At 43.1% G+C, this 25,002-nt stretch overlaps 1 protein-coding gene and 1 long non-coding RNA gene across 16 annotated transcripts in view; one reads left to right on the top strand and one right to left on the bottom strand.

Annotated features, from left to right (window-relative positions):
- GTDC1 (glycosyltransferase like domain containing 1) overlaps positions 1 to 25,002 on the bottom strand; it is a 246,325-nt gene that overhangs the window by 15,806 nt on the left and 205,517 nt on the right. For 6 of the 15 annotated variants that reach the window (XM_081167711.1, XM_081167721.1, XM_081167722.1 and 3 more), the window contains 2 exons: positions 21,022 to 21,092; positions 8,084 to 20,309 (listed from right to left, as the gene is read on the bottom strand). In XM_081167711.1, the coding sequence (XP_081023837.1) occupies positions 20,125 to 20,309; positions 21,022 to 21,092 (256 nt within the window). In that variant the 3' untranslated portion in view covers positions 8,084 to 20,124. Of the gene's footprint in view, positions 1 to 1,903; positions 3,276 to 7,046; positions 20,310 to 21,021; positions 21,093 to 25,002 lie in introns of those variants that run through there. The other 9 variants (XM_081167716.1, XM_081167715.1, XM_081167718.1 and 6 more) reach the window with 5 other exon arrangements.
- LOC308572208 lies at positions 214 to 12,885 on the top strand. Its single transcript, XR_014001642.1, has 4 exons — positions 214 to 646; positions 1,642 to 1,728; positions 11,922 to 12,030; positions 12,757 to 12,885. It is a non-coding gene; the product is annotated as an uncharacterized lncRNA (long non-coding RNA).

Below are 25,002 nucleotides of genomic sequence, written 5' to 3' on the forward strand. Positions count from 1 at the left end.
AGTGCTGGGGATCCTTCCAGTGTAAAAAGCCAAGTGGATGTGAAAGCCAGAGAACATAGCTGCGAGCAACAACACACGAGCACACGCTAGCTAGCCCAGCCTCCCCCAAGAGCTCTGCTCTGCACACGTGCGCGCGCGCGCACACACACACACACAGAGAGAGAGAGAGAGAGAGAGAGAGAGAGAGAGAGAGAGAGAGAGAAGAGGCTGCTGCTGCTGCTGCTGCTGCTGCTCTCTCTCTGGCTTTTGTTAGCAACAACCAGCCTTGCACGAAGCAGGGACTCTGCCCCCATCACCTTCCCAGCCTTCGCCTGCCCCCTCTCTCCTGGGCCAGGCAAGGGCTAAACTGGCTTGAGCCAGAAACATAAACGTGTAAGTATCCTGGCTGCTCATAGGTGCATCCTCTTCCATTTCTCTTCCTTCCCCACCACCTCTTGCTCTTTCTGTTCGATTGGAAAGTTTTGCTTTCAAGTGCCACTTTTGCTTGTGGCGAGAATGGTGTAGCTATATCTCATCCATTTAACTGTCCTCTATTTGAAAGGCTGTCCAGTTCAAGTCTGGCTTAAAGGTAAAGGACCAGAACAAGAGAAGGTGAGAGAGAACCTTGAAGACTGGACGGCAGACTGAGCGGTACATACATGCTATGGTAAGAAGTACTGAATTTCTTTTTCAAATGATGGTCATAGGTACTAAATGTCGACCTATACTGTACATATGAAACAGTATCTGTCCATTTTTATGCAATTCTGATCCTCTTTTGTCATCTCTCTCTCTCTCTCTCTCTCTCTCTCTCTCTCTCTCTCTCTCTCTCTCTCTCTCTCTGCAAGTGGCCACCCTAAGCAAAGATTGCAGACTGTTTTAACAGAGCAGTGACTCCATATTTCATCTTCTTTTGCAACCTTACAAAAAATAAATCCTTTAAAATCCTTTTAATTCAGTTTTTGGTCATTGTTTTTGTCAACTGCATATTGCTTTTTATGGTGCTTGCGAGCCACCATGGGCTGAAAAGTGGGGTGTAAATGAATACAAGCAAAGACACAATTGTATGTAATAAATACATAAGCAACCAGAATGAAACCATTGCAGAGCCTGTAAAACCACTTCACTTACCTTTCTGGACCAGACCAATTTTTGAAACTAGTGCATGTGCAAGCAGAGAAATACACAGTAGGCCTGGCCCCATCTGACAGCATGGGGGGCACCACTTGGCTGAAGCTAAATGGGGGAGCAATGTCTTTGGGCCCAGGGCAGAAGAAAGGTGAGGCATAAATGTAAGTAAGTAATCAAATCAATCTACGTTGCTCAGATTTCTTGGAGGAAGAATGAAATAAAAATGTAACAACCCACAAAAGGGATGATGGAGAAAGAACCGAAAGAGGTTGGAACCTGCGCAATTCCCAACATTCATTCTTCTTTCCCATCGTGCAGTGCCAGCTACCCCACAAAGTTAAAATACACACACCACAAAACCCTCACACGGGGATATTGGGCTTGCAGCCACCACTGAATGAAGCCATGTCTCTATAGAGCTGCCTGGTAATATTTGCAGGGGGTAAATACTGCACTCTTATTGAAGGCACAGAGGCCTCTTTCCACTTCCTTCCTATGGAGAAGCCAATTGCTGGCTTTGTTCACCAACAGACCCAACTGCATTAAAGAAGAAAACGCTGATCAAACTTCACTGAGAATGGGATGCACTGGTGGACTCTTAGGTACTGTTTCGGAAAGGTAAGGGTGTGTCAAGTTGTTCCACCTAGATTCCTCATTTATCACTGCCCAATCCATACTGAAAGCCTGGAATGTCAAAATGTACCTTCATTTGGAAATATCTACCCAGGTGTTATGAGCGGCCACTTTTAACATGTTCTTTACTTAAGACATTTCTCTTCCATATTTCAGGTGCCTAGGCACAACTCAGGAAGATGTTTCATCATGACATTTTCATGCTAAACAGACTACTATTCAGCCTGAACCCTTCTGAACGCTGCCTTCTGAACTGACCTTGGTTGCTGCTTCTCTGCAACTCTTCTCTTGCTTATTTCAATGGGTGGGATGAGAAGCTGAGCTCTTGCAAAGTGGTTTGCTTTGTGCCTGACTTATCAGCCTGGTAAAGTGTGAAACGAAAAATGTGTATCAGAGGAGGGAAGAATGCAGAAAAAGCAAGGGCAGTGCTATGGGGCAAGAACTCTCTTTTGAAACCCCTCATACATTTCTACCCAGACTGTGAACCTAGAAGATAACGAAAATTGCACAGAGCAAGCCTATGAACAAAAGAGCAAACACATGTCAATATATTTGGAGAAACGCAGAGCAGTGGGTAGAACAGCCTTTGCCAAACTGGTAGTCTCCCGATATTTTGGCCTCAAATCCACAGCCACCATCTCTCAGCCAAACCTACTTCAGAAGGCTGCTGCTCTAAGAATTTGATGGAAGAGAAGATGTATGATATCCTGAGTTCTTTGCAGGAAAGGCAGAATCAAAATGCATTACACTTACAGATAGATTTATTTTATTTAAGGCTGCTTTAATTTTGAATGCCATAAGAGGTCAGGGTTTTCGTTCCTCTGGTAGGCTTTCTCCTCCTTTCTTCAAACTCACCGCAGCTCTTCCTGGTCATATTCAAAGATCCTTCAGTCTGGTTATGTTTCTGCGGAAGCCCTGCTGTGTTCAACGGGGCTTGCTTGCTAGTAAACACTCTTTAGGCTTTCTGCCTGAGTCTTCCCTCCCTGATGTAATGCTTAGCCACCACAACTGGTTCTCTGAACCTCTGCCTCATTGTTCTCGCTTTCATTATAACCCTGTAAAACCGTCCTGGCCTCGTTTAACCTTGATTTCCTTCTCCGCCCCCCACTCACATCCTTTTGGCTGGCCCAGACTCTCATTCCTCACAGCCCAAGCAGCTCTTCAGCAATAAAAGGGGCTCTTCCAGGGTTTAATGCTCCTTGTTAAAATTCCACTCCCTCCTCCTCATTAGAAATGCTTTTGGATAACATTTATGCCTCCTTGAGTTGCAATGTTATGACTCCATCTCTTCCAACTTAACCAAATGTTAAGTTAGGCTGGCTTTTTAAGCTGGAGCAAAGATTTTGGACTTGGCATCCTCCTTGCCTAGGGAATGTCTCCCCTGGCAAGAGTCAGAACTTGGGCTCTGACGATGATTTTGACATTAAAATGCAAAGCTGGTTTGTACAGCTACCGACATGCCTTTTTCTGAAGAAGATCCCTCAATTTTCTTTCCATGGAGGATGCAACGAGCTGCTTCCATAAAGGGTGTGCTGGAAATGCAAGATGTTGTACAGTATGTGATTATCAGTTTCCAACAATAGCTGGGCACATGCTCAAAGAGTGGAAGAAAATATCAGAAGTTAATACAGAATTGCTATTTATTACCCTATAATTAAAGCGCTGACAGTTTTCCTATTATAAAACCTTATTTGCAAAGGTTCATAACTCAAAGAGGCAAAAAATTTCATTTCAAGATAATGTCCGGATTACCATGTTAAAGCATTTAAAATATTTTAGTAAAACGAATTCCATCTATCACAGGCTTGCTGTTTACTAGCTCTTGTTTTGCAATAATGTATTCCCTTTCTGTTTCATTCTGTTTTAAATTAAGGTGCGGTTCAAAACTGCAACATTTAAAGAAACATGTTAAGTGTCTAAAAACTGAAAGATTGCACAATGGGACAAACTTTTTCTCTGGTGCGGGGGGTGGGGGGGAGTTGAAATCCATAGAAATAAATATCCAAGGAATGATGTTAATGAGAAACATTCAGTTTCAATATTCCTGGGGAGTTTGCATCCCTATTATTACAGCACTGACTGATCTACTACATGAGAAACAAAATGAGCAAAAGCGAAACTAACTACAATGTTGCCTCCTTGCTTATTTATTTATTTTGGCATTTATATATCGCCCAATTAACTATGTCCTGTGGGCGGCTTACACATTAAAATCAATAAAATGCAAATATGAATCACAATAATAAAACAATCAATATAAAAAAGCAGGTTCATTTCATTTTTAAAAAATGCAGGAGAGAAAGGGGAAGAAAACCAATGTAGGAAATAGTTCAGCTTGGAAATCCTTCTTTTTTGGAGCTCTTTCAACTTAATTTTCTTTGTGACATTCCAAAGCATGGCTGGAGAAATTGTGTCCCAAAGACCTTTCAGGGAATTCGTCCAGTTGGTTATTCCATCGCCATGCAAGATCCAGGTGCCTTCCCCCCCCCTTTTCTTTTTGCACTGTTCTTGTAAAAATGCAGCGTTTCTCTCTCTCCACCCCTTAGCTCAGCATTTGGTTGTCAGGAAAGTGAACCTTTCCTTGCTTTCCCACAAATTAGGGCTGGTCCCGCCATGCAGCAGGGGAAATAGCACCACGACAAGAGGATAGGATATGCAAAGCAGGAACTAGCATCTAAACTACCGTATTTTTCACTCTATAAGACACATCAGATCATAAAACGCACCTAGTTTTTGAAAGCGGAAAACAAGAAAAAAAATATTCTGAATCCCAGAAGCCAGCGGGATCTCTGCGCAGTGATCCCGCTGGCTGTCCTGGCTTCTGACTTAGCCGTGTGCAGCCTCTCCCGGGCAAGGGGAGCCTTCATCCTGCTGCCCGGGAGAGGCTGCGCGTGGCTAAGGCTCCTCCAAGAGCCGCGCTCCCTTTAAAGAGTGTGTGTGCGGCTCTTGGGGGCTTTTCCCCAAGGAGGGAGAAGGGCAGCCCTTCTCCCTCCTCGGGGAAAAGCCCCCAAGAGCTGTACACACCCGCTCCACACGCCTCTTTAGAGGGAGTGCTGAGCAGCCTCCCGCCTGCATTCGCTCCATAAGAGCTCCTTTTTAGGAGGGGAAAAGTGTGTCTTATAGAGCAAAAAATACGGTGGGTAAAAGGACCCCTGACCATTAGGTCCAGTTGCGGGCGACTCTGGGGTTGCGGCACTCATCTCACTTTACTGGCCGAGGGAGCTGGCGTACAGCTTCTGGGTCATGAGGCCAGCATGACTAAGCCGCTTCTGGCGAACCAGAGCAGCGCACGGAAACGCCATTTACCTTCCCGCCGGAGCAGTACCTATTTATCTACTTGCACTTTGATGTGCTTTATTTTTAAAATCTGCAAAAGCATTGGCCTTAGAAAGGAGAGGTGCAAGGATGCCTATGAGCTCTGAAGTTTTGAGGCGGGCACTGATACAGCAGCAGCATCATAATTGCAAGTGCTGAATGGAATATGGCTGCGCAATTGCCACACTTACCTATTAGATAGTGTCATTATCAGTGGAAGGTGTCCAGTGGAGGCTACTCTTTCCCCTTGACCTGAGCCATTTATAAACTGTCATTTCAATGCTTTACTGAGGTGTTGCCCCCATAGTGAGCTGGAAAGGGCACAGCAGGAATCAGAGCTATGGCATACAGTGACTGTGCAAATGTATGGGTTTTCAGAGAGGAGTTCACAGCTGCTTTGCTCCACCCCACTATATAAAGGAGAGACCAATTTTAGCCTACAAACCCCAGGTAAGTCACAACTAAAGAAAGCAAATGGCAGTTGCGGTTCTTTGTATCATTGTGAAATTACGTTTACACTGCGATGGACTCTCTAAGCCTATATGGAACACAGGAATGTTTGCAGTTAACTCGTTTTGCTGTACAGTGGTACCTCGGGTTATATACACTTCAGGTTACATACACTTCAGGTTAAAGACTCCGCTAACCCAGAAATATTACCTCGGGTTAAGAACTTTGCTTCAGGATGAGAACAGAAATCGTGCTCCGCCGGCGCGCCAGGAGGCCCCATTAGCTAAAGTGGTACCTCAGGTTAAGAACAGTTTCAGGTTAAGAATGGACCTCCGGAACGAATTAAGTACTTAACGCGAGGTACCGCTGTAATATCTGACACCCTTAACTTTTATAAACAGATTAAACGCTGCTTCGTAAGTTGCAAGGCTCAGGGTTTAAAAAAAGGGGGGGAAGCACACAACACAGTTTTAGGGTAGAGGCAAAATTTGTCAGCACGTTCTGTTGTGAATTAAAGGGCACAAAGGAAAGTGGAATATAAAGAAGAATGTTTGCTGACCGGTGCTTCCCAGGATAGGGAGCACTGTCTAACCACCAGGTAAAAGGTAAAGGTATAGGGACCCCTGACCATTAGGTCCAGTCGTGACCGACTCTGGGGTTGCGGCGCTCATCTTGCTTTATTGGCTGAGGGAGCTGGCGTACAGCTTCCGGGTCATGTGTCCAGCATGACTAAGCCACTTCTGGCAAACCAGAGCAGTGCACGGAAACGGCGTTTACCTTCCCGCCGGAGCGGTACGTATTTACCTACTTGCACTTTGACGTGCTTTCGAACTGCTATGTTGGCAGGAGCAGGGACCGAGCAACCACCAGGTAGGGAACCTAAAAAACAGCCTGCCAGTTAAAAAACTGTGGACAGACCTACAGTGTGCATTTAAAGCACATGACTTCCACCAAAGAATCCTGGGAACTGTAGTTTACCCATGACAGAGCTACAATCCCCAGCATCTTCACCAAACTATGGATCTCAGGATTCTTGGGGGTGGGGGGAGCCATGGGCTTTTAATGTGCACTGAGTGTGCTTCAGAGGATTGCTGTGGATTTGCCCCAAGGAACGGCAGTTTCTTCTAGCATTTCCAGTACCTCACCTGTGCCTCCAGCCCAGGAACACAGCTGAAATGTTGAGGGACTTGTAGTTAAGATTTCATTATCATTTGCAAAACAGATTCTGGCACATCGGATAAATCCCCTACTGTATTCATTGACTCCGATACAAGAATGTGTGCGGCGATAAACATACAGATAGATGTACACACTTATACATGAATGAGATGTGCTAATTAAAAAATGCAGCGGCCAATTTATTAAAAATGCGCCGTACTATCTGAATCTTCAAAACATTTAACATCAACAAATGCAGCCGCTTGACTGTTAGAATAGTAATCGATTTATCTTGAAAAGCTTCTATTTGTAAGTTGGATGCAAAGTTCTCCCCTCCTCCCCCCCCCCATCCAACACTTAAAAAGAATGAGGCAGCAACGTTGAAAATAACTGTAGTTTTTATTATTCTTGTTGGAACCGTTTTGGCATCTATCTGTTTGTTCTTCAACCTTGAGAGAAATAAAGCAAGTGTCTCACCTTTCATTTTATCGGATAGATGGTACCACACAGCATATTTCCCATGCTAGTTTGAATTACAGCTGTTTATCTTGCAGCTTCCTTTAAGATTAATTAAATGCAAATGTAGCTCTGTGAATCATGGGAATACCTGCCAGACCTCTTATTAATACCTTCGCTTAAAAACCCCTGTGCCACAGAGTCATTAATTTGCAAAAGGGGGTGGGGGGTGGGGAGAGATGAGATGAGTGTGTGTGTGTGTGTGTGTGTGTGTGTGTGTGTAAAAGCAGCCCTTTACCTCTGAACAATTCACAGAGGCCTTCCCAATTAGTCCAGGAGAATCCTGGTCCTCCTTTCAGACCCTGTGGCCCTCGGAGGACACAATGAGGCTCCAATGATAACCTGGCAACCTAGGTAGAAAGCCAGCCAAGAAGTGAGCGTTTGAAGCTGCGATCTTGGCTGCCATCACGTCGACAAAAAAGAAAGAATTCAGGCACCATGTCATCCAGTACAAAGGATAAAAACATATTCAACCGGAAATTCAATGTGGCACCACATATGGGATACATGAGTGCAGTTATACAACAGGCCACATTTTTCCCCCCGTTTTATTTTTTCTGTTGTTGAACAGTCTCCTGCATGTGATGCCGAGGACATGTGTAACCATCGTAACGTCTCTCGGAATCTGTATTTAATTTGAGTCGGGGTGGTGGCAGGGATTGGAGATCTGAAGCCGCCACAGGTTTGTGGCAGATGGCTCTGTGTCAGCTATGACAAGCAGCCCGGCTGAGCTTCCTCTGCAGATTTTCTTTTCTCTCTGATCAGGTAAATATGGGCACACTCTGGAAAGTTCTACAGATTTTGCCTTAGGCTGCAAGTTTGTGACTTAGCCCCATCTGTCACAAATCTTCCTGGGGTTCTGTTTCGAGCAGAGACCTGAATTTACCACGGAGCGCTGCCCAAGAAAACTGAGACATCTTTCCCTAGGAAGAAAAGGAAGAAAGGGGGGGGGGACAAGAGAGAGGGAGAGAGGGAGAGAAAGAGGGAGGGAGAGAGAGAGAAATTATGTGAACACAACAATCAAGGGGGAAAGGGTTTTCTCCTGCTGCCGAAGCGGGAGCAAAAAGAAATCCTATGTCAGATGCTTGATTAATATGTGCAATTGTCTTCACTTTGGGGATTTTTTTTTTATCCTGAAATCGCATGGATAGTATAAATACTGCTGGAAAACCAGGGTCAGAAAATCCTGCCCTCTGATTGGATCAAAGTATTAGAGACTCAATCCCAGGTTAGAATGACTTTTGTAAACAGGAGCTTTCTGCCGCAAACAGCTTACCTGACATCAGGCACGGAGGGCCGCCACACTTAGGAGGCTTCCACCTGAGACAGCGAAAGCTTTTAAGAGCATGCCTGATTATTTCATTACCTTGTCTTCCCCCGCTCTCCCCTCCCACCCCTTCTCTCTGCAAAAGATTCCCAGTCCTCCAGGCTTGCAGCCACAGGCAAAGCATTGCTCAAGTTGAACAGCAGGACATATGCAAACATTTTGCTCTAAAATATGACACTGTCATGAGGTTTTTTAGCACAACTTCATTTGGACCTTCTTGAAACGTGCACCATTAAATAATTACGGGCAGGCTAAAATGGGGCCAGATACTCAGAAAGACACATTCCACCCCACCACCGCCACAAATGAAGGTTTGCATCTGACTCCAGGGCTGGAGAAGTGATGTGTTACTGATGTTTGTTCAGTGAACTGCATTGATCATTCCCATTTAAAAACAAAACTCTTAAAGGAATTTTGTTTGTGTTCTCAGCATACCCTATCGGTTTCATTCACTGTTCCGAAATAACCTCACCTTAGGAATGCCAGATGTTTTATTCCATTATAGGATGTGACAGCTCAATAGGAAAAAGCAGCCATTACAGTACCTTACTACTGTGCCAAAATAAGTTCCCCAATCTTCCTTTAAAAAAAAAAGGGGGGGGAGTTGATTTGGCAGCAACCATACCTTGGTCCACTGTGCTACAGTGTCATGAGCCTGGTGTTCTGGGAATTGCTGATTCCTATAAATCAATTTGGTGGCTCAACCACTGCTAGGCAAGCGCCCATTCTGATAGGCAGGCCAAGGACCAATCAGGATGCAATGTGGGAGTTCTGTGATCAGAATTCCTGACATCCCCTTTTCCCCCTAAAAGCAGCTGCAGGGAAGGTGGGGCAGGGGAGATCAATATGGATTAGGGGCCCACGGTGTAGTTTACCCCTTTCTGCTCCCACAATTTAAATTAACCCCTATTAAGCTGCTATTAGCTGCAGATGGGAGATAAATGGGTACCCGTTGGGTTTTCCATTTCACAGCTTATAGCAGCTTTTTTTTAAGTAGGAGAAATGGCATAAGGGAGGAAGGTTTAACCCCCCACCCTCCCTTGCTCTTGTCATGGACCAAATCTCACTTGGTCCCACGCCTACAGAGCTGCATTAAGCAATGATTATGATGTTGGGAGTAGGGGTGCCAGCACAATTTTGGAGTCCCAGGGCACTGCACACTTGGCTCCACCTGCAATCTATTAGCAGGAACCATGAAGCTGCCTGCCATGTATCCCTGAAACCCAAGTAACTAAGGTAGGGCTAAACCAAGGTTTGATCAAGAGTCTGCACTGGTGCCCCCACTTGTCTTTTCTCTCCAGGTTGTCATCACCCCATCATCTCCTCCTGCTGGCTGCTGCTCTTTGCCACCATACGGCCTCACTTCACTCACCCCGCTCCCTCTCCCCTGCTTACTTTTTCTGCTGCTATGTCAGCAGTGCTGTCTATCTCTCCTCCTTCCTCTGAAGAAGTTGCAGATTGGGGTCGGCCACTCTTTAGAGCAAAACATTCTGGTGAGTTGGTTGAAGGAGAATGCCTGTGACACTTTGCTGTGGCATCTTAAAACTTAGGTAATCACTCTGCCCAGAAGGCCTCCCTCTAAGAAAGGACCTCATTTTTTGGCCTCATGTGTAGCAGCACTGTTCTCCATGAAAGACTTCTGCAGGCCCAGGTTGGCAGCAAGGCAAGCGAACAGGGGGCCTGGGGATGCCAGTCCCCCCCCCCCGCCCTATGCCACCAGTTTGGCCCTGGGTCAGACATGAATATTTGCCCTAAGTTACAGTATATCCTATGGATTTATGCATGCTTATCCCCATGTTTCCTTTGCAATATTTACATGCAGGAGGGATTTACTTTACGCTCCTCCAAATCATACCCACATGTGTTCTCACACACAACCACACCTCCTGCTTCTGGGCAAATGAGCAACCACTGCCGCATGGGGGTCCTAGGAATATAACCGAAAGGTGACTTAAATGCAGTTTTTATTTTCTTTTTAAAACTGATACACATCCCACTGGCGAGTTGTAACTGACCAGTGAGAAAGCTACTGAAAAACTATTTAACTTGGGCAACAAAGCCAGGCAGTTTGTATAAGCATTAGGAAGCAGTAACCACTCACGGACAGGACAGTGAAAATTCAAGTGCTAAGATGCAAGGGAAATGGTGGGAAGTGGGAGATTGCTTTAATATCATCACCTGCTCTTTGTGATATATTACAACACAAATATGACCCATGGTGAAATTTTCATTGTATGCGGAGAGGTCGTACTTTCACCCTCTGCCTATTCTGTTGCACAACTTAGTACTCCCATTTGGGAGGAAGAGTCTGGCAACAAAGCCATCCTTCTTTGGGGCGGGGGCGGGGGGGGGGAGCATGCATGCCACAGATCGGCTGAATTAAACAGTAGGAAAGAGGTCACCAGTGACTTTTGCAATCTACTGTCAGCATCCCTTTTGTAAAATTAAACGATCATCCCTTGTAAAAACTGTTTTATTTCTTCCTCCCCATCCTGCCATGTTCCATGGGCTCAAAAGACTCGGCTCTTCGCCTATTTCCCTATGCGCTCAGATGCCCTTTCTCAAACATTTCTAACTCATCAGCCAGTTTTAATTCCCTCCCTAAAGAATGCTGGAAGCTTGTATTCCCAATATAGTTTTGTAATAGAAAGTAAGATGTCCTTGCTTTTATAACTGAAGGTTTTGTCACTCTGTAAGGAGGCCCTGCTCCCGGCTGCACCTTTCGCGTAACTTTATGCTCCGACCAGAGTTTCCTTTTCATATTGGTCCCTGTGAGCTGGAATATTATTATTCATTATATTTTTATTTATACCCTGTCTTTCCCCCGGACGGTTGTTAAGGTGGCTTACGGATGAAAACAAGAATTAGCAGCACACCAGGGATTTAAAACTAACCTGATGAAAAGCAATCCCAAGATTGCACACCCAAACAATCTGAAACCTCACAGAAAATTTTGTAGATCATCATTTGGAGCCTGCTCCCCTTCCGCACTCAGTCTCTGCTACCAGCCCTTGAGGATTCATCCATCTCATTCTAGATTTTGGCCTCGTACTTCCTACTCTAAGCATGTGGTTGGGCTGCTCTGCCTCCTTGCATTGGTTTCCTTCCACAAAATATTTATCTAGGCTAGGGGTTTCCTAGACTATGAATTGCTTCTTCTTGGGGAAGGGGGGAGGAGGGAGAACAGAAGGGGCAACCAAGTGAGATCAAGCTATGGTGGTGGTTGTCCCTCTATAGCACAAATCACCCAATAGATAGATAAAAGCTACAACTGAAAAACAAAGGCACAAAGGGTGAAGGGTGCATGTGTTTTGACAGCTGGGGTACCTGCTTACTATGATTATTTGCAATGTGCCTTAATAAGTACAGGTGCCACTATACTGGGCTACACTTTTGTTGTTATCTCTTTCAGACTCACATTTTTCCAAGGCCAGAAGGGTGTGACACAGGTCTGGGCCTGGTGAGGGCCTGAATGGGAGACTGCTTGGCAACCCTAAGGACATTGCCATGATGGAAGAAAGGTGGGGTATTAATAAATAAATCTACTTTATGTTTTAGAAACTGGCTCATCTGTTCTCTATGAACTCTGACCTCTCTTAAGGTATTGTAACCAAATTTTGCATGATGGTTCCTGAGATAAAGGAGCACGTTTTTTGCCTAAGTCTGGATAATATTGGTTGTCATTATGAAACAAGATGGTGGACTGCAGTTGTTGTTTTTAATGCACTGATTTAAACCAAATTTTGCATGATTATTCCGGAGGTTTCTGTCTATGAATACAACTGGATGTCATTTTGAATCAAGATGGCAGACTGAACCTTTCAAAACTGCACTGATTTGGGGATTTCTTAGAATTCGAAAGCAATGCTGGGCACAGGGCAGCTACTAATTATTATAAGCAGAAATCACCATATATTGTTCACCTATTACACCATGAACTTGATGAAGACATCCCACCAGCAACAGACATTATATCCCCCAGGTAAAGCTTGCCATACCAGTTTCTCTGCCAAAGAATCTGCACGGCTATCACAATCTTCTGTGCACTGGCGTTGTGGTTTCCTGGACAAGTTCCAGGATGCACAATCTGTCTAGACATTGGAGATGTGAAGCCAGGTGGGTCTCCCACTTGCTCTACATAAGCTGAGCATGTGTTCCAGATTGCCTCCAAAGGTCTCCCCCACAGCAGCATACTGCCAAGAGGGATTGACAAGCTGTCTCTCAAGGATGTTTGTCTGACATTCCAGATCTGCTGACTGCAGAATGAAGTTTTCTTCTGAAGAATTTCAGAGGAACCCACATTGAGGGTGGGGCCTTCAACCTTCTTTCTCTAGGGGCTAAAGCAGCTTGAAGGCGTTACCATTTTCCACTTCAGCACCACCCTCAACATACTATCTGGTCCAACAGAACTGTGAGAAAGAGGATATTTGTCCTGCTATGCTCTCAAGGAAGCATGCTGTGTCCTTTTCTCATCCCCTCACCTCTGCAGGCCCACATAAGGATTATGTAGTCTTTCTATCAATAAATGTATGGGAAGTGGGGAAATGATAAAGTCTTCAACCTGCTACTTCAATTACTCAAAAGCCTCGTTTGGTAGAAGATCATTAAGAAGTGTATGAAGGACGGTTACAAGATATGTATCAGGACATGCCAAAACTTAGATACAGAAAAAATTAAACAATTTGAATGTGTGTCCAGGAGATCCCATATCAGACTATAAGCATGTCTGATTTCCAGGTATTTATCCTTTGATGCTTCTCTACCATTTCATACCGAAGCACAGAATATAAAGCATGGACTCTAGGAAATAACGTATGTTGTGAGGTTGGGAAACAGCACACGGGTGGCGCACAGAGGTGGTGTACATAATATCACCCTGTCAGTGGTGCATTCATCTCAAAGTCATACTTAGGGGACTTTAGATGTTTTGGATGAGTTCATCCAAGCCCAGAAAACCTGTCCATGCAAATGCAGTAATGAACTCCAAGAAACTTTCAGCAAAAGCTGGCAATGAAATACAAACATTAAGAAGGATGCTATGATTAACACAAAGTCATGGTTAAGAAAGACTGACGAAGACAGATGTGTTAGATCAAATAATTGAATTTATTTAATCCACTTGAACTGAACTTGAAAACTTTTGGGGATATATAAACACACACACACACACATATGGGGGGGGGGGGACCCCTGACCATTAGGTCCAGTCGTGGGGTTGCGCGCTCATCTCACTCTATAGGCCGAGGGAGCCGGCTTTTGTCCGTAGACAGCTTCCGGGTCATATGGCCAGCATGACTAAGCCGCTTCTGGCGAACCAGAGCAGCACACGGAAACGCCGTTTACCTTCCCGCCGGAGCGGTACCTATTTATCTACTTGCATAGATATCTACATGTGTATACACACACACACTTTGGCTACCTATCATGGAGATAGGAGCTTAAGGATTTAGTCTTACAGTAGTGAATTTAGCTCTTACAATTACCATTTTGTTTCTCTGCCTTTGTGGTATCCTAGGGAAACTATATCCCAAATTATATTCAATGCTATTTTAAAAACACAACAACAACAAAACCCTGCCACGGAAAAGGCAACTGACTCAAGGAGTAAAAAGTGTTAACTTTTATTGTGCTCATTTTCAGTCATACACTGAAATGTTCACAAGAGAAAGTTTGCATAGCCTTTTGCCAACAGAAGTGAATCCAATAAAAGGTATCATTTTACCTATTTTGTTGGATTTAGAGCGCAGAGGTTATGAACATGTGTGCTTTTAGGGGAAAGGGTGTTGCTTTTGGATTTTACTGCCACTAAATCATGCACAACATGCTCGGAGCTCTGTGTTCTGATAGACATCAACATCTAGTAATACTTGGCTTCACTTTGTAGCGAACAATGCACCTAAGGCTTACCCACCCTACACGCTTTTGTGCCTTATTGCTTAAGTTGATTGCCTTTTTGTAGCAAGCATAATTCTGCCTCCCTTTTTGCCTCTAACTTTATAAGTTGGCACAGGCACTGCATATAATTGACAAACTAATGCAGTAATGCATTTGACTGTTTTAGATTATATTATTAATAAGCTTGCAGCAAAAGCGCGCACACAGAGAGAAGGCAAGAAAAATTCATATTTTATATGTCCTGTTGCTGCTGTTGTTTCGTTTTAAAACAGCAGCAAGAAAGCACACCAGTTTTTCCCCCCGATGACCAAGGAGTATAAAAGAATTCAACACTCTTATTTGATATTCAGGTTTTGTTTACCAGAATGTTGCTCCATTTTGATCTCTAAATGACTAATCACTGTAAAAGTGTTTTTTGTGGTTTTGTGTGTGTGTGTGTTTGTGTGTTTTAAGAATAAGAAGAAACAAGGTATCCTCAAACTGCAATGTTTTGGGACCTGGCCAAGCGAGGGGCACTTTGTACTGTGATTCAAATACCCCCTCCCCCAGTTTTTACTTATAATTCAAATTATGGCAAGCAAATTAGCAGAATACCTGGGGTTGTATTCAACTAAGTCATGCTGAGCAGACCCACAGAAATCAAGGGACTTTGTTACTCACGGCTAAGCTGAGTCTATTGATTTAAATGGGTCTACTTTAAGTATGACTTCATCAGATGCAACGCCCTGAAGACTGAACTATGACCCTGGACACAAGGCAAAGAGCAGCACCTGAGAGATCTGGCCATTTGAAGATGATTAGTGCGGGGGCAAGGATGTTAGACTGCAAGGGGAATATGTGGGTATATTACATGTGTATGAGAAAGGATTGGTCAAGAAATGGGTGTGTAAGAGTGGGTCAGAGCAGGCGAGTGGAGAGAGATTTGGAATGATTCTGCCCACTTTATATCGGCAGGATAAAATATGACTACAGTACTTGAAGTGCAAACAAGAGTATTTCATACTTTGTTCACCTTAGTCAACACTAAAAATAGGTGTTCTTTCTTCCTGCTGTCTAAAAACAGAAGCAAAAAGAAAAACAGGATATATACGATACCTCTGGGACAGCTGTCCAGGAGGAAAGTTACATCCCTGAGAGTAGAACAATGGAATTTGGATGGGTGGGTTAGATAACGAGATAAGGCTATAAAGCCTTGGGCAGAGGGCAGGGATTGGGAACTTGTGGCCCTCCAAATGTTGGGGGACTCCATCTCCCAGCAGCCTCAGCCAGCATGGCCAATTGTCAGGGATGATGGGAGCTGTAGCTGCAGCCTTGGATTCAAATAGACATCAAACATCACTCTGGCTCTCTGGCTTCCCAGCCTGCCACTTTTATACTAATAGCTTCTTGCTGACATCTTTGTTCTCAATTCTGCCTTTGTCCTTCTAACTACCCGTGAGTTGAGGGAGAGGGCTCACCCATTTGCCATCTCACACAGAGCCCCCTCCTTTGTTCAGCTTAATGGTCCACCACCTCTGCTATCACCTCACCACAAAGTTAGCCTGGCTATTCTAAGAATTATAAGGGGGCTTAGGCATTCATCCCAATCCTTACAAAACTCATAACATTATTATGATATATGGCTTGTTTTGCACAAGCAGGAGATCACTTTTGCTTATGCAAGGCAGCCCTCCCTTGCAATTCTGCCAGCTTCCCTATCCTATGCTATCTCTGAGGATCTCCCCAATCTCAGGTGGGGGGGGGGTGCAGTGGAGGAAGAGACAAAGACCCACACTGATCAAGCAGAGTTCCAGTCACACTTCTTTAAATCCAACCATTTGGGATTGTTGCCGTTTACGGAATGCAAAGGCACCTTAGCCTGCTTCAGAGGTTGCAGTCGGAAACTGAACAACCACAAGAGATGCTCTCCTATTGGCATTTCCATCCATCTTCTGCAGTGTGTGTGTGGGGGGGTGTCTTCCATGTTCTGGAGGCTTCCTGCATATTTTAGAATCCTGAAAAAAACTAAAATGCACAGGAAGCCTCAACAAATACCGTCGTACCTTGGTTTTTGAACAGTTTAGTTCTTGAACGTTTTGGCTCCCCAACGCCGCAAACCCACAAGTGAATCTTACAGTTTGCAAACTATTTTTGGAAGCCAAATATCTGACACAGCTTCCGCGGCTTCCAATTGGCTGCAGGAGCCTCCAATCGGCAGCCGTGCCTTGGTTTCTGATTGTTTTGGAAGTCAAATGGACTTCCAGAACGGATTCCGTTTGAGAACCAAGGTACGACTATATAGGAGATTCTCCACTTCAGAAGGTTGCCTCCCAACTTGCAGTGGGTGATAAGAACAGCAGTGGGGCACACTTTTAATTGTAACGTCTGAACAGGGCTCTTATGTTCTTGTTCAAGTGCACCTGTTACAATTAACACTGTAAAACAAGCTAATGGATAAACAAAAGTATCTGCATAGGGGACAACTTACCATCATAGTCCCACAATAGTTTCATTTCTTGGTTACTTTTAAAAAATGACCAAGAATGAGACAAACAATTGGTAGCCTTAGGTATGATAAAAGACACTGGAATGGCAAAGAACACAAGGAACAAATCTATATACCTTCTACAGTATGATCCCGCATTAACAGAGTTCAAGAAGCGAGTACATTTCTTTCCCATAGCTAAGCTCTTAGTCAGGGGTTAAAGTTGACCCTTCTGACAGTATTCTCCTTGCCCTATCCAGCACCATTCACCACTGCCACTGCACAACGAGCAATTAAAACTTGCATTCAGCTGGAGTTATTAACATGCTGCCCAAAGTGATGTGATAAACTACTCCATGTCTGTGGCGGTAACTCTACTTATAAATAATTCAGCAAGGAGCACGTTCTCCGAAGGAGACACTTGAAGCAAACGAAGCATTTTACTGAGCAGGGCTTGTATAATGCACATCTCTTACTCCTGAGCTACATTTTGGAAATCCTACCCCCTTTCAAGCATCTACATTGGTCCTGCCCATGTTGCATTTTAGCACACACACACACACACAGTCTCTCTTGCACACTGAAGCCGCAAAACCACAGCCACGACAAAAGGGCAAGCCCTTGCATGGCAGCAAAAGCTATTTAGCTGAACTCGAAGAAAGAGCGAATGTCAAGGTAAAAATTTAAGGATTGTTTTTCTCTCTTTGAAGCCTCCGTGTGTAGCTATGCAATAGTATTGACTCAAGAAGTAATGCTGAGCAGTGGAAGTGTTCAGTCAGCATTTTAAACTATTATGAGCTACCTTCTGAACCATTGCCAAGTTAATAGACAATGAAAGATAATGAGCTTGAAATTGGGTGTTAAATTGCATTTTTGGTTCTCTCCTCTTTTTTTCTCTTGAAGTTTAACCATTTCCTGCAGAAACAACATTATCTTTCGGTCTGTCCTTATGTAAATGTCCACTTTTAGGTCACAAGAGGAAACTGCACATGGAGAGAGTGGAGTCATCTAATTCTCTTGCACAGATTTGCTGCATTGGGAAAGGAAGTACAGAAAACGTAGGCAGGGATACTTCTGGGGTAGGGAGCAGGCATTATATCACTCCCTTATCCCAGACAACATAATTTGGGAATGTGCCTCCAGTTGTATTGTCAGGAATGCATTTATTAGCATTGTTACAAATATCAGTTACTTGATACTGGCATCCTGGAACGAGGGTACCACCTGCTTTTTCAGGGTATAGTGTGCCATGACATTCTCCTGCACGAGTGGAAGTGGTGAAAGCCACTGGGAAGTTCTCCTGCCCACACCCCACCGAAATGAATGGGACCTTTGCAAGCACATAGGAAGGTGTGAGCCATAGGGAAGTTTTCCAATGCAGGCACCTTCCAAATGAATGACAGCCTCATTAGGCCAATACCATGCACAGTATCCACTTAGAATAATGAAACATGTGGAAGAGAACCTTACTGTGAACTGCATCTATATTTGCTGAAATTTATTTCCACCCCTTTCAAAGGCTGAAGCCAGGCAACAACTTCCATTTAAAAACATGGAATTAGTAGAAAATATTGACATGGAGGCTCATGAAAATTCAGATGCTCTCTCCAGTTGGTTAACATCAACCTACCAAACAGCAACACTAAAAAGCCCTTATATTGCACTCAGCAGATGCTCGGGTTTCAGCAGACTTTGGAGAATGAGATTTCTCATCTGCGGTGCAGCTGCCAAGAATGCAGCTTTACATGGCCTTGTCATTCAAAGTTGGCCACCACTATTAAGAAAGGGCTATATTAAGATTTGTGATTGGATGTGGGGAAGGAAGCAGCCTCTACAGGACTCGGGCCGTTCTGAAATTTAGACATTAAGACTGGCACCCCAAATTACACTCAAACACTTCTGAGACATAATCCAGACACAAGGAGTCAATGCAATGACTCCTTTCCCCCCAATACCAGTGCAAAACAATTGTGGAATTCCAGCCACCTCTGCCCAGTTTTCAAAGGCAACTGAAAAAGCAAAATCACAGGTTGAAGCAGCTGAGGTCGAAAATTGAAATGGGTCAAGGCAAAGCAAAGTTTGTAAGGTTCATAAGGTCCACAAAGTAAGAGTCCATAAGAATATTTCAGGGTTGGGAGCCCCAATAATAACAGATAATTACAGATGCCCACAAGACAGGATTCAACCACTTACACAAAAGGACTCGATCCCCCCCTTTATCCTCCTTGACTCCCCTAAATCTGCTTTGGGAGGTTGGGGGAAGAGGGGGGGAGAAAGTCCTATGGCATAAGTGAACCTCGTTCTCCACAAATACACCCCACTTAGCACAACACTGAATTCCAGCACATCTCTTCACTTTGGAAGAACATAGGAAGCCGCCCTATACTGAGCCACACCAAATGGTCATCTAGTTCAGTGTGGCTTATATTGACTGGCAGCACCTGTTCATGGCATCAGACAGAGCCCTACCTGGAGATACTAGGGCATGAACCAGGACTCCGCCACTGAGCCTGGGCTTTTCCCTAAGCCTACACCTTTTTGCACAATCCACACTTCTTCTGATTCTCTCCTCACACCCCACGCCCCAAAATCTGGTGACCTGAAGCATGTGGCCTGCCACAATTGCATGATGAGCATTCCTGCTCTTGTTACCCTTCACTGGCTATCATTTTTGGGAGCGGGAAAACTCAGAATGCTATGACATCCTTGCACAATGCATTCGGCCTTGCTAGATGTTTCCAGGAGAGAGAGAAAGTGGGGATTCGGGTAGCTGTTCTTTGGAGCAGGAACCGTGCCATGTGATTCTCTTCTTTGCGTACTGGTGTTGTAAAGGGTTTTCTTTGAAATGTAACAAAACAGCCTTAAAAGAGAAGGAGAAGAGATGTGGTACTCACCTGGTCAGTCACCTGAACACACCAGTGGAGATTAAATTAAGATAGGGAGGTAAGCTGATCCTCATTAGTATAATTGTAGGATCCCTCTTCCACTTTCCTTTTATACTAATGAATTAAATTAATCCAGGTTCATTTTTATAAGCCTCTTGGGTTCAAACATGGAGGACAGTCATTTTAGAAAACAATAAATTAAAAAAGCATGTAGCATGCATTAAGCGCACGTATTTCATAAGACCCTAGGTTAATACAACTGGCATCTAGTGTAATTAATCCTTGTTAGTGTAACAACTAATATCCCTCCCTAGCATGTTTCCTTTAAACATTAGGATGTTAATTAAATGTTTTCTGGTTTTCTCTCCTTTTTAGAAGGAAGGGGAGGGGGGCCTTTTTTTTCTTTTTGGTCTGTACTCTTCAATACACAACAATACCTTGGAATACCTATTCAGAATAAATACCTTATAGAGATGTTTCCTTACAATGTCTGGTCTCTTGCATAAATTCTGAAGCCTTTTAAAAAGCTGTTCAGGTGTAGAATACAGATATTCAGCTGCAGGAAAAACAGATACATTTTTAATGAAACAAAAACCTCAAAGCACACACTCGATATTAGTCACTTTACTAATTAAAAATGCATATTGCTCTGTGCCGCCTCGTGTTTTACATTATTTAAGCATGATTTTATAAGGTTACCTCAGCTCACAAGGATGTTTAATGCTAAATAAGACTGTGTAGTTGTGCTGTTTAGACATCTCCTTTGGGTGATTAAAATACATTATTCTAATGTAACACAATGCATATGTGAGACATTTAGTGATGAGATTTTTCAAAGGACTGGTACTACATTAGTGTGTATCCTGTAGCAGGGTTGCATATTATTAAGTATTAAATTGTTTAAATAATTTGGTGTGATTTTTCAGGCCTAAATTTTTCTCTCTGTATGTCATCTTAAAAAAAAAAAAAAATCTGCAAGCTATCGCTTCCGAAGCGACCTTTTTAATAAAATCTATCACTATAGACTGTGTATGCTAACAATGAAGAATGCTATTTCAAAACTTGCTTTTGTGTTATCTTGAAAGAACAGATGGTAAATATAAACTTCGTCTAATGTATTAAAACACATTAAAAAAATTCCTCAGCGCTAACATGGTAGCTTGCCAAATAAACAATTGCTCTTGCTTAAGTTTATTCTCAAACTTTGCATTTTAGAATTAATTATAAATTAAAACCACAGAAGAAAAAATGCAGAAATAGGAAACTACCTGGAAATATTTCTGGATAGACCAAAGCTTTGGGACAGAGTGGATAGCAGCCACAGTGCACAGCTTCTATCCTGGGGAAGGGAAAAAAAAAGTGAAGGTAATGCAGATTATGTACCATTATTACATTTTTGAGCCCCAAAGCGTATTTTGGGCCAACAGCACAGAAGTTGGCTGCAACAATCGTATTCCCTGTACATCAGTGTAATCTCCCTAAATGCCAAAGTTGCTCTTTTTAAAAGATAATTTTATTGATCACATGAATTACATAGAACAGAACAGCAAGCATATGTTTTGTTCACTGAATAAATCAAAACACAGCTCTCCTTTAAAAAAAAAAAAAGATACTGCTCAACACGTTTTCATAATCAGCAGACTGTGACTGGGGGGACGTGGGGAACCCACAATACTCCTTCTTTCTCTTTCTTTCTTTCTTTCTTTCTTTCTTTCTTTCTTTCCCAAAATGCTGTCAAACACAAATATGAAGGAACTGGTTTGAAAGAACCATCAGTGCAATCCAGCAGCCGGTTATACACATCTAAGTTTCTTTAGAATCATTGAGGTGGAATCTGCACTCATATAAAAAACGTTCCTAAAATGTTTTGGTTTTTTTTTTAAAAAAAGTGTTTTTAAAAATACATTGAATTCTCCATAAGGCTCACCATCGCCATCTAGTGTCACATTGTATATTGCACTTAAAGCACACTTAAAACATTTTATTTGCAGCTGTCATAGCTGAGTCCTGAGACATCATTGCATGTAACAGTGTACTGGAATGCAGCCAGTAGTTGTGGCCCAGTGACAGGGCGATCCATGCGCACTAACACAACTGAGGGTTGAAAGCACAGGCGATAGAAAGCATCCTTTACCATACCCGAGTAAAACTGCTTAGCTTGGAAGGCTCAGGGCAGGCTGGGTGACGCACACAACTCTGTTCCAAGCTCCTCGGCATCTGCTGTCTGAGGTGATGCTCTCGCTTTACCTAATGATAGGGCCAGGCCTGCTCCTCCTGGACTCCCCATGTTTAAACACCGAGAATGTTTTAAAAAGTGGTTTGGGTGCTACCTGCTTCTGCTGAGAGCAGGAAACTGACTGAGCTGTAACCCTAAGCCCTGCCAAATTCAATCGGGATTTCTCCCAGGTAGAAGAAGAGTTTGGATTTGATATCCCACCTTTCACTCCCTTTAAGGAATCTCAAAGCGGCTAACATTCTCCTTTCCCTTCCTCCCCCACAACAAACACTCTGAGAAGTGAGTGAGGCTGAGAGACGTCAGAGAAGTGTGACTAGCCCAAGGTCACCCAGCAGCTGCATGTGGAGGAGCAGGGAATCGAACCCGGTTCACCAGATTACGAGTCTACTGCTCTTAACCACTACAACACACTGGCTAGTGGAGTTACAATTTCAGCCTAGAAAGCTCTAGTTCAAGTGCTCACTTGGCATGGCGTAGGTTTCTACCTCTTTGCCGCCGCCATGATCTTTATGTGAATAAATTCAGTGACTGTCTGCAAACACTGCGTAAGGCCGTCTGGCAATGCATAATAGATTGAACCCATAATAGATTAGCTATATGTGTATGCCTATATACTTTTAATTACTAATTATAACCTAACCTTTACTTACAAATGCGTTATCCAAGCACTCCTTTGTCTTGGGGTTATTTATTTATTTATTTATTAAGCGATTTGCAGAGTGGCACGCTTAAGACACAATTTGCAACTTCATGGCTTCAGCAGGCAAACGCAAAAACAATGCTAGAGCGTTGCAGCAAAGCATTTTTGTTAATCTTTCCATGCAGTTATGCACTGAGTTACAAGTGCTTTAGCTTTTCTGCCCCCCTGCCCCCTCGTGTAATGGCCAATCATCAGACATACAGTAAACTTTAAAGATAAAGCTGTAAAATCTGTCGGTTGGAAATTCTGCAGTGAAATTGAAAACTACTTAAAAAAAAAAAAAGTTTATTTTCTGAAATTCTTTTAATTGGCACCCAAATGTCTTTTCTTTTCTAACTTCAGCATTCACCTCCCCTTTGTGAAAGAGGAAGGCCATGTCAATATTCACTTTATTGATGTGTGCTTTGTTTCCCCAGCTGACTATAATTTAGCTGGTAGGGCTTTCTTTTTGAATTCAAGATGTACACCACAACCAAACTCTTAAGGACAAACAACTTCCAATACAACATCACCAAATGCAATGGGCAGAAATTTAGGATTATGGCTACCTTGCAACAAATGAGGGGGAAGGATTTAATGGGGACATGAGAGGAATACCCAGACTTCCCATTTCTCCTCCCTCCTGCACCAGCCCTCAACGCTGCCTGCGAACATGACCATGCAATATGTATGGTGTAATTGGAAACAAGGGTCCTAATTGAATCACTGGGAATCCTTCAAAGCAGGTCTCCACACACATCCTCGTGAATCATACTCCTTATTTAAAGGCAAATACTTACTAAAAGCCGAGAAGATGGTTATATTTTTGATCATTAAATTACTGTTGGGTCATAACTCTCAAAGAGCAGAGATTTTCAAAGGAAACTTTCATTGCTGCTCCCCCCCCCAAAAAAAAAGCACTGTGGAGATTTTAGCGATATACCTCAGATCATGAAATTATGTAAAAGCAAGTGATTTTCAAATTGATCTCTTTCCCTGAAAGAGAACATCAGGCCAAGCTGCAGTTTAAAGAGTCACCTTTAAAACACTGTGTAGGAAGAGTCCTTCTCAAGGACTCTGTCCGTCTCACAAATTAGTAAAACCAGGATTCAGTATTTATGTAATTTGACAGATAAAAAAATAATGTAGGATTTGGAATTAATCCTTTTATTTGAAAATGACCTTACATACTGATGCAAAGATAAATACGCCATGCCAATATACTCCGAGAGGGTTCGGGAAGAACGGGCCACAATGGGTAGCACAAAATGCAGCTTTTTAAAAAACCAAATCCATTTTTAAAATATATAGGTTGAGCCCAATGAAAGGCGATCTGCACCTGGAAACAGGCTCAAAATGCAGATCCCTCGTATATGCTATGAGGGAAGTTATGTAACCCCACATTCAGTAACCTGGCTTGCACATTATACAGATAGGGGCCCCATAGGTACAGAAGTAGATCTGTGGAGTGTGGCAATGACCTAACTTGTTTCTCTACCTAGGATAAGGAAATCTGTGGCCCATGAGCTATTGCTGGCCTTCAACTGCCAACATCCCTGACCATTGGGCCTGCTGGCTGGGTGTGATGGAAGCTGGCGTTCCAAGAGCAGCAGGAGGGCCAGAGATTGCCCAGACCTGCTTCAAGCTTCTTCTGCGCTAAGTTCAAACCTTTGCAACTGCAGCTATTCCTCAGTTTTGATTCCTGAATATCCCCAGCGAAACAACAGAGTCCCATTGTTAAAATGACCTTTATATTCCAATTAAGAAATCATCTGCTAAATCTATGAATCTTAATATTCAGATCTATTCCCTTCAATTCATACAATTTATCTGCAAATAGTTGTTGGGCTTCTGATTCTAAATATAATTAGCTGATAATTTTGCTTGGCTGAATTACTTTTCTGGAGGGCCTGCTAAGTCTCTCAGTTGCATTATCTGGCAATAATGAATCTGATAGGTGAAATTTTTTACTGTAATGAGGATGAGACACAGTTGTGACACCTGAGTCTAGTAATAACAGAAGACTGCTAATTATCGACAGCACTTTTTTGTGTGATGCACAGAGGAAGAAAAAAACCCCTCATTATTAAAAAAATAAAAAGTTACAATTATAAGTGACACCAGAGGAGAGTAAATAAAATGGAGTGATTAAAACATTGCTGCTTTAAGGGTGTTTTTAATTAAGTGGAAATGCTAATGTTGTCATACTTAGCAGATGGGATTAAAATTAGTTATTGTAAGTAACTCATATTTTGTGTTATAGTTTCCACAGCATGTCTACAAGATCTAAGAAAGTGATACATTCCATAAGACATTTTTTTTAATATAAAAAAT

The sequence above is a fragment of the Podarcis bocagei genome (assembly GCF_964188305.1).
Source record: "Podarcis bocagei genome assembly, chromosome: 1".
In the NCBI taxonomy this organism is placed as follows: Eukaryota; Metazoa; Chordata; class Lepidosauria; order Squamata; family Lacertidae; genus Podarcis; species Podarcis bocagei.